Raw genomic sequence first — 11,028 nt, 5'->3', positions numbered from 1 at the left:
TTGGGTCATACTTGACGTACATGCACACTGTACTGAGTCTCATATGCATCATATATAAAACGTGTTTTATTAGAAAGTTTTGATATTATATTGAACTTCTACAGGCAACAATTTGGACAATTAAAAAGGCTAAAATAATAAACATAGTTTCTTTTCAATTAATAGGTTGTTTTTTTAAAAAAAAATTAAATAGTCTGACCATTTGTTTTATATTGAACTTTTTAAATATGTATATCATCCATTAAACAGAACACAATAACACGTAATATTATAACATTTTAATACAAAAATCAGTTTTATTTGCACAAAGAAATTTAAAATACTTTGACACTGTAAAGACAACATGGGAGGATCCCTTATTACCCAGCTGTAGGCAAAACAGTAGGACTAGTCCCCAGCATGTCCACAGTGATATCTAGAAAAATAGAAGAAACATCACTTTTGACTTAATAAATACTATAAAAAATCTAATTAAGAATTAATATTAAAGCAACACTATATGATCCTTTATCTTTTTTTATTGCGAAGGCCAATCTATGTAAAATTAAATCAAAGGAAATGCTGTATTATTAAATAAAACCACACAAGGACAATAACCTTGTGACCTTGGCTGTGACCTATATGCTAAAAATATCTTTTTCAAACTTTGTTGCTGCCAGGCGCATAGTGTTTCACAAATATATCTTGCTTCATATGATTTCTTTGCATTCATAAAGATACATTGAGACATGCTGACAGTTTTTAAGAAGTCAAATATCTTTTTATTCTTAAAATAGTATAAAATTTTGCAGTGGTTGAACATGAATCTTGTGTTAACTTTTTAGACATGTTCATTTATACATGTAGAATGTAATAGAAGATATCAACTGAAAAAAGAATTCTATACTCAAACACATGTGTATGACACAAATTACACCACTGAATAAACTAGAAAACTGACCAGTCAGCAAGGGCCCCGCCATGGGGTAGAATTAAAAGGGTGCAGCTTACGGAATGATTAAAAAATGTACGAAGAATAAGCAACAGCAACTGTATTCTTAAAATTTCAAGATAATTCCTGAATATTCAAAAACCTGAAAATAATATATTCCTTGCACATTAGGCAGTAAAGAACAACTTAACATTGAATGTATTAAACAATTATGAAATTAAGCTTGTGTTATACAGAATGCCAGCCTTCAATGAATGCAAATATCATGAAGTCTTGACCTTAACTTCAATAAACAGCAGTTGCAGACAAAGGTTTTCATTAATCTTAAAGATAAAGAAAAGCCTACTAAATTTTCTGCAGCAGGCTAGATAATTGATCCCAAAGGATTAATTGTACCTCTCTCATCATTTTCTTCTAAAGTTACAATAAGAACTTTTTAAGTATTAATGATAGAATGGGGTTTTTATAAAACTACTTTAAAAATTAATTAACATAAAGTGAAAAAAGTAAATCAAAAAATCTTCTTTAATCTATTTCTTGTTTTTAGAATTCAATGAAATTATAACTATTAAACAAAAATAAATTATAAAAATTTATATCTAAATCCACATTTCACAGTGTTCAAAGCATTCCAAATTGACTTAACTTCAAAACAAACTTCATTTGCAGGCAGAGATGGTAATTCATCTCAATGTGACAGATAAAGATAATGCTCTGGATTTTCTTCAGGAGGAAAGCTAATTAATCCCTTGGGACTCATAGCCAGCATTCAATTTACAATGGGAACATCTTCAGCAGTTATCTCTCTTTGCCAATGCATTCTAAAGTTAAGGAATCTACCCCACCACCCCCGCTCCAAACCAAGGGACATAGAGAACCAAACTTAGCATCAAAATATGTATTTCTGCCTACTGAACTAACATACCAAATTTATACTTGATTGGGCAACCATAAAAAAAGTTGCCCATTCATTCTTATGTATAGTTAAGAAATCTACCCCACCACCCCAGCTCCAAACCAGAAGACATTGAGAACCAAACTTAGCATCAAAATATGTATTTCTGCCTACTGAACTACCATACCAAATTTGAACTTGATTGGGCAACCATAAAAAAAGTAATTAGAAAAAAACAGAAAATTTGTGGACGGAAGACAGACAGACGGACAGACGGACAGACAGAGTGATTACTATAGGGCACCCGCAAATCCTTGCGGGGCCCTAATAAATACTCACTCTTTTTCTTCAGTTCTAAACAGCCCTCTTGATTACAATCGTTGCCAAAGCAACAAGCTGAGCAGACGACAAGGCCTTGATTTTCAGCGCTGTTGACTCGTTTGTTCACGGCTCCTATGATGTGACCATTCACGTTGTTCTGCAAGGCAGCTGCGCATATCTGGAAAAAAAAAATAAAAATAAGGAGAAAGCAAAACTTTTAAATCCAAAATTACATTTTACAATAATGTGCATATTTGTTTTGTATGCTTAAATAAGAAAGTAACATTATTCAATTGTTAAATTTTATACATGTTTTTTTTTAAATGTAAGTCTAAGTAATCAATAAATATAAGAAAATGTAACATTTTGATTTCAAAAACAATCAATCTAAGTAATATACGTACATGCCTCTCCTCACAGAAGTATCTGTAAAGTACATCCCCTCCAACAATGTGAATAGCGGTGCCACAGACCTAAAGAAAGTTACATATTAAAGAAAACTTATCCCCCAGTATAGAAATATTTGAACTTATCTTTTTTGTTTTGGTACATATTTTTGTGAGATATTTTGCATTATTTTATTTTCTATATTTCATTCCATTTGCCATATAAATTTCAATACTATGTTAAAAAATAATTTTTTGCAGTTTAAATTAGAAAAATATAATATCAAGAAATGATTTGTCTGTATTCAGAAACAAATACCTGTGTATCTTGACACACTTGTCGGTTTGTGCATCCTCCCTTCGTTCTAACAAGGTCGTCACAAACTAAGCATCCAGATTTTGATACACCCTCTGGAAAAAACACACAATCCATTTATATATTTTTTTCCTGAATAGTCTCTCTCTCTCTCTCTCTCTCTTTAATTGTATGTTGGCAGCCATTAAAATTGCTCAAGATATTTTATTATCAAACAACATGAAGACATCGGAGCCTGTTTTATTTCAAGTAAGCTTTTTTCTGGAATTTTTACTAGACTTGTTACCAATCCCTTTGTATGAATTATACAATAAAATATGTTCAAAAAACTAGACTGGACGATATTACGACTTCTGTCAATAAAAATTATATTTAAAAGTTTAAGAAATTGGGAATTTTAAATTCTTATCTGATCAAATATTTTATCATCAAAAAGTATGAAAAACTGTTTGATTTGAATTTAGATTTTACTAGACTCAAGGATATTGCGACTTCTGACTATGAAAAAGGATAAAATTTGAAAGCGATTAACGTTTAGGAAATTAGAAGTGTTAACTTCTTGTCTGCCCCAAAACCTTATAAAGAAAATATATTAGAATCTTTTGCTTTCAAAATTATCAGTAGATCTGTGTGTGTGGCAAACAATAGTCAATTGGATACAAGTGTATCCATCAAATCTGGGCTTACTCTGGGGGCAATTCCGTTTGAATATCACAATTATGAATCTTATAGAGGATATTCAATGTTTTGTAGTTGAATATGGAATTTATTTCACGAGTGGGACAGGGTTTTTTGATATTTTCACGAGTGCGAAGCACGAGTGAAAATATCAAAAAATCCTGTCTCACGAGTGAAATAAATTCCATATTCAACTACAAAACATTGAATTTTCTATTTATTACATTTTTCTTTGATTTTCCCTTTTCCTCTGTCTTTTTCTCATTCATTTATAGGCTATATGACGTGTTGTGAGATTGAAAACGTCGTAAACAAGGATTTTAACAATATATTTTGGGATTTTTGGCAGTTTTATTCTATGTCAAAATGGTATATTTATTTTATAATGGACCAAGGGGTATTTTTTTTTTTTTACAACATTCTTTGTTACTGGAAGGAAAGTTGAGAGTTTTCCCGCACTTCTGATATTTGTCACACTGTGACAGGATATCATTTTGATATCCTTTCACACTGTGATAGGATATCATTTTTATTCAATGAATAAATCACAGTATTTCACTGGTAAAAATGTAATAAATTTGGATTATTATTTTTGTTGTTGCGATTGCAGAACATTTTACGCTAGTTCTAAGACACCTAGTTGATCCCACCTCTGATGTTTTGGGGGTCTGTGTTTGCTCTGCTCATATTGTGTATTATTTAATGGACCTTTGATCTTGAATACTTTTTGTTATATCCATGTTTCATTCTAAGAGGTTCTGTTGTCAAGTCTTTTGTCAGGACTTAATGCAGTTTGATTCATACTGGACAAAAGGTTGCTAAAAGAAATAAATGAGCTGTTTCTTTTTTTTCTGAGAAAAAGATTCAGGGGACTAATCTATTTGGGTTTTGTGCATGATATATCTTGATTTTCCCAAATATCTTCTTTTTATCAAATGAGCTTTTTGGTTGAATTATACCCCTTCTTCATATTGTAAAAAATGAAAGATATAGCAAAATAATAAGCTATTTAGACTTGTCAACTCTTTCTGACCAACATATGAGATTTTTTTCTGATTTGGACAATTATCTAATTAAGCAGTGTTCGCGGAAATAAAAGATGCATTTATGAATTAGAAGAGCAAAAATGTCAATAATATTTGTATACTGATGTATAACTTCCATTTTGGCAACTATTTTAGAAAGATCTTAAGGATGGGATTTTATATAATGATTTAAGTTTTCCAAAACTTAAAAATATATAATTTAATAAATGTTAGACGTACTTTCTCCACATAGATTAGCATTACAAGGTCCATGTTCAGTGGTTGGTGCGGAGTTACAACACTCGACACAGTTAGTGTAGTCACTTCGCTTCCGCCCGCTCCCTAAACTTTGCATCAGTGCACATACCTGGTAGCAGGAATCAGGATCAATTATATTTACACGTATTTTCTATGTATACATATCACACCTATTTCAAAATCACAATGACAAAAAAGGATCATAATGATTGTGTTTAGGTAAATAATGCAATTTTTGCAGAAAATATGATGTATGTGAACGCAGAGATTATCATGTTGCAAATTATTGAAAGCATTACAAGACACTTTTGTCTAGAAAAAAATATGGAAATTTAATAATATACAATGAATCAGCACATGTGAATGTAAAATATATAGTGATAGATTTTAAAGGTATAATTTTAATTTTACTTCAGAGAGAAACAAACCGATTGTGATCGACAGCCAGCAACATATGCAGTTTTAAGTTCCTGTGTTGTGATTTTCTCTAAATAGCATTCCTGTAAATAAAAATACGTAAATGAAACCAGAGGCTTTGTTTTATATGTCTGAAATTGTTCTCTGAGGATTTGTTAGAGCGTTTATAAAAACACTTTTTTCTAAAATAAATGGTTCTACATATTTCCCTAATAATTATGCACGTAAATATATAGAAGAATGAAGAAAAATTAATTGATTTCAATCAACTCGCACATTTAAGTATAGTACATTCAAAGATTTGTCTATTTTTAATTCAGTTCCAAATACATTGTAATATTTTAGATGTCATTACCAGAAGTATTTTATATTGAAGGGTTTACACAATAATACTGATAAGAAGTACGATTTTTTTACTTTGATTTTAATCAACTTAGTTTGAGAATGTACTATAAGCACTGGAATGCAATGCTTATATCTAAATGGATTTTATATTCAACAAAATATTAATTCATCTCTCTTTATTTGCGTTCTTTTACCCTTTTTACTTTAACAATCTACCCCAGTGTTAAGATTTTTCTTTATTAATAGCATTTCAATAAACAGCATTGTAACTTATATAAAACATATGAAACACAATCACTTTATTCAAGGAACTTCATATGCAGGATATTGATGGTATATGTGGACACTTTCGAATTGATATTTTGGAACCCTATTTTAATCTATCTGTCAAGATTGCTTAAAAACATTTGAATTTGAAAATCTTCCAAATAAAACGGCACAAATGTCAAACCTGATCTTACTTTAAGATTTTTTTTTTTGAAAAATCATTTCAAACAAAATAATATATGAAATCTTACCTCTGCATCTGAGCACTCAATAATGTTTGTTGAACAGTCACTGACATTCGCCGCTCTGTTGCAGTACATACATTTCTGGCCAGCTTTCGAAAGGCCAACTGACATTTAAGGGAAAAAACAGAAATGTTGAAATAAAAAAAATAAGAAATTGGTACATTATATCTTTTATTTTATTAGTTATAATCAACAGAAATTAGATCATACCATACAGCAATTATAGCAAATATGGAACTCAGTATACCAGTTAAAATCCGTGAGTTTGAGAATTGTTTCCGACTTCTCCTATTCCTCTATTACAGTGCATGTATTAGTTTTATTTTAAAATCTCTATTCTGTTTTCGTTTAACTTACCTGAACACAGGCCAATTAGTGCAATTAAGATCACTGTCTTTCCTGTAATAAAAAAACGTATTCTACATTGATATTAAATTAATTGGAATAAAATTGCTTGATTAATTAAGCATTAAAATAAAATCTTACCGATTTCAGACTTCATATTAACGTTTATCTTCAAGCTTAATTCCAGTTATAATGTTGAAGTCTTCTTTGCTAGTGTATATAAAGACCTATGTTATTGAAATTCAAGGTTTTCTTTATGAAATCAAGAGTATGTCCTATCCTCCAAGTAAATGGTATCTAAATCCCAGATAACGTTATGACGCTATCAGGGGAAATAATCCTGTACCAACAAGTCACATCATGAACAAGGACATGATAATTACTATATTACATCACAGTACCCTGGCTGTGGACTTATTTGATCATCGAGAAAGGTCACTGGTGGGTGATTAGACAATATTCCAAAAACAAAAAGGAGCTCTAAGGCCACAACACTCATCTGAGTAAACTTGACCCTGTTGTTTTTTCCAGCAATTTTGTTCATCTGCATTCTCATGTAAAATTTCGACGTTATATTTAGATTGCCTCCAAAGTGTCACGATCCAGCTAAATAAGAATACATGGTGATATGCGGAATGCATTAGAAAATTATTTGTTTCATTAAAATCTAGGGAACCTCGATTTTTCTACTGTCAAAAAGTCAAAATGCATAAATACTATGAATTCAGTCGAAGGCAACGGCCTCCAACGATCACTTGACTTTTTGAATGAATGGATAAAACTATCCGATTGACGTAACCATCTCGATTACAACGATACAGGAGCGATAAGAAAATCATTTATTCTACTGTCTTCAAATTCGAAAGCTAGAAATAGTACATGTAGATTATTTGTTATATATATGTGTCCTGTTCTAAGCTGACAAAACAGATAACAATTTGTCTTTGTAAGGTTCTTTATTTTAATTGTATTTTGGAGGAACTGGATTTAATTCTGCGAGTGAAAAACCAACTTATACCCATAGCTCCCTTTGTAAGCAGGAAATTCTTCAATTCATGTTTTTTTTTTATTGTTTTGATATTCATTACACTCCAAATGAAATTGAATTACCATACAGATACTGGATACCGAAGTTCGAGCCATCAAGACATTGCTTCCTTTAGAAAAGTTAGGGAATCTTGAAGTTTCCCAGTAATTTCCACCAGGAATGGGACTCCAGATAATTCCACCAAGTTTCCGCCACACAGAAAGTGCTACACAAGTTCCACATAGTTTCCTGAGTCAAGGAAACTTCAGGAATCAAAAGGTTTCACGAGCTTCCATGTAGTTTCCCATAAAAGAAACAAGATTCCATCAAGTTTCAATTCCACGGAAACCACTACGCTCATATTCCATATGGTTTCCTGAGTCGAGGAAACTTTAGGAATCGTGAGGTTTCCCGAGCTTCCATGTAGTTTCCCGTATAAGGAAACCTAAAGATTCCATTAAGTTTCCATTCCACGGAAACCACTACGCTCCGATTCCATGTGGTTTCCTGAGTCAAGGAAACTTTAGGAATCGTGAGGTTTCCCGAGCTTCCATGTAGTTTCCCGTAAAAGGAAACCTAAAGATTCCACCAAGTTTCCATTCCACGGAAACCCCCTACGCTCCGATTCCATCAAGTTTCCTGATTCTGGAAACCAGTGGAATCTTCAGGTTTCCCAATACGGGAAACTACATGGATGTTCGGGAAACTTCAGGTTTACAGAGGGATACCTTATGGAATCGGAGCGTAGGGGGTTTCCGTGTCACGGAAACTTGGCGGAATAACCTAGCATCCGCTACGGAAACCACTGGGAAATATGATGTAAACTTGAGGTTTCCATGTGGTTTCCATAAAGTTTCCCATGATGGGAAACCTCTTTTTTCACCCAGTGTCGACATTTAGACATATCAACTTTGTATTATCAATTATAAACAGTCATTGTATACAGGGTTATCCCCCCATGTTTCTTTCGTCCTTTCACATTTGCAAACAAGATATAACCCCGTTTTAAATTCGATCAAAACGTTTTTTTTAAATATCATACCGTTTACATTGAATTCTGATCAGTGTGAAAGGGGTAAAAAAAAACAGGGGAGAAAACTTCCATGCATACAGTATATTGAACCATATATTTTGAATTTCGCAATGTGTCAAACACATCAAATCTTTGTTTTCATATTTAAAAAGTAATAAATCTTCTCATATGTCACGCCAAGTTCATAAGAATTAGATAAACATAGTTTTAGAGTTATCGAATATAGTGCACAAACTGTAAAATATAGCTAATGATATGTTAACTATATTTTATCTGTAAAATTATATTTAACGGTCGTAAAGTGAACTTGAAGAATGCCAATCTATGTTTATCGGTTTAAAAATACATGTTAACATTATATATTTTGCTGATAAATGTTACATTAAACTAGATGTTTTACCTAATTTAAAGTAACCCTGTGAGTCTCCCAATTCTGTTTGTTGAACAAAAGAGTAAATAATTTTAATAATAGTACAAAAAGCTTTATTATTAAATAAACTCTTATCCTGCTTCTCTGAATAGTATAGAATTGAAGGAGAATCTTCTATAATTAGCAACAATGATATACCTATTTAAAAGGTAGATTTCGAGTTCTAGCGGGAGCCTCAAATTACTTGTGCGTAAAATGTGAAGAATATGAAAATGAAATGTGAAATTTAACGGAAGTAGTAAAATGTATCTATAAAAATTATAAGTAAGTGCATGTAATAGTAGAATGACAGAGTGATGTTAATGTCTAGACGGATTTGCTACTACGACACAGATACATATGTATGCGTATTATGGCATTTAATAGCTCGTATATCATTTATTTTATATGCTTTAGCTGTATCCTCTTTGTAATTGAGAAACTTGTTGAAATAGATATTTTGCCTTTACATACCAGCCCTAATTCTATGCACGACATCTGAAGACCCCTCTATATACATTTCTCTCTATTTTTTTTCTTCTAAATAAAAAGAATATTACTTTTCCGATCATTTTTTCGTTTTATTTCCAACTAGATTTGATTAAAGATAATAGAACATTTACTTTTAATGTCCACAAGAAATATGCATACATATATTTAACAACCACTGAAATAATCGTTGCGCTACATATAAAAAATATAGTTCTGTGACTAGGATAAACTGATCTATAATTAGAACAAATAGCGTTAACCATGGTTTTTATCATAAACTGTGGATTTTAGTTTCACAGAAGATTGTGCATCTCTTATACAAGATAAGGTTTTCTGTTCTTTTACTGTTTTTCTCAAACGTAAAACTATGTTTATTGCATTTTTGCGAATTCGGCGCATTAATTGTCTGCAAACTATACTTTACAAATTCTTAAACATAATTTACATTTGTTAAGTATTGTTTAGAGTTGTACACCAAAGTCAACAAATCAAGAAGATATACATGTATTCATCAGATAAATGATATTTTAGTTTACGCTTGTGAAACATAGACTATTGCGTAAACTATAGTTTACAGATGTGAAATATAAATTGTAATCCTTAACTATAGTTTATAATTACAGTCCGCAAGCATAGTTCACAGTCAATAAACCTAGATTGAATTATCAACTGTAAAACTATGATTATGGCTCACTTCTGTAAATTTGGCGTACAATATCCTCATATGTACATTTGAATTATGAGAGATTAAGATCGGTGACTGATTCGACGCTTATGCAGACTTTGATTTTAAAATCAAGTAACACAAATCCTTTCCTCTTTATGTCTTAAATCCTGATTTATATGAACAATTCACCAAATAACAATTTTTCATTTACATGAAATATTATATTTTAGTGACCCATGACCACAACCTTATACTCTAAAAGGAAAGTAAGACTTTTAATAATCAATTTTACGGTAAAAATCTAGTAATCTACTAAGAATATCATTTCATTTGAACACAACATTAATTGATTGTTTGATGTACCAAATTTTCGCCTAATTCTATAAGCCCAAACTTTGCTAAAATCAAGAGCTTTACACAAGAATAATTATAAATCACAAGAAGGATAACTCTCTTGAAGACGGCACCGTGTAATTCATGAACCGGAGTTTTGGAGTGGAGTTATGGAGTGGAGTTTGGAGTGGAGTTTGGAGTCAATTTTTGGAGTCTGAGATTTTCTTTAAACATAATTATGCAGATTTTTTTTTTCAGAAATGGCTTTTGCTTGATTGTCTTTAATATTCTAAAATAATCTATTGGCAAGATAAACCTCTAATTTAATAAATGTTTGGTACATTTGTATACATACATTGTAAGTATGTTGAACATCATTATTGAACTAATAACCACCTAAATCAAAATTAATTGATAACTTCCTACAACTATTAACCTAAATAAAACTGATTGGTAATGTGGTCAGAGAGCTAATAATTCTAACAAACCAATGTAATTTAAAATATTATAGAACAACAAAGTCACCTAGGGGTCCTGTCACCGCATGTCAGTAAAAAAAATAAGTCAATTAAAACAAGGTAATTTTTTCAGTTAATTATACCCCTCTTAGAAACCAGGAGGAATGGGATCTCTGTCCA

At 31.3% G+C, this 11,028-nt stretch overlaps 1 protein-coding gene across 1 annotated transcript; it reads right to left on the bottom strand.

Annotated features, from left to right (window-relative positions):
• Positions 1-315: 315 nt before the first annotated feature.
• Positions 316-6,655, bottom strand: LOC134239852 (uncharacterized). Its single transcript, XM_062721982.1, has 9 exons — positions 6,571-6,655; positions 6,442-6,483; positions 6,091-6,188; positions 5,239-5,310; positions 4,793-4,919; positions 2,853-2,944; positions 2,552-2,620; positions 2,166-2,325; positions 316-415 (listed from the first exon to the last, which is right to left on the bottom strand). The coding sequence occupies exons 1-9, from the start codon at positions 6,584-6,586 to the stop codon at positions 360-362; spliced, it is 732 nt and encodes a 243-aa protein (XP_062577966.1). The 5' UTR covers positions 6,587-6,655; the 3' UTR covers positions 316-359.
• Positions 6,656-11,028: the final 4,373 nt, after the last annotated feature.

This window comes from Saccostrea cucullata, unplaced genomic scaffold (genome assembly GCF_032062105.1).
Source record: "Saccostrea cucullata isolate Sc308-1 unplaced genomic scaffold, CSIRO_AGI_Scuc_v1 ctg18204, whole genome shotgun sequence".
Lineage (NCBI taxonomy): Eukaryota > Metazoa > Mollusca > Bivalvia > Ostreida > Ostreidae > Saccostrea > Saccostrea cuccullata.
This window is presented reverse-complemented; position numbering and strand designations above follow the sequence as displayed.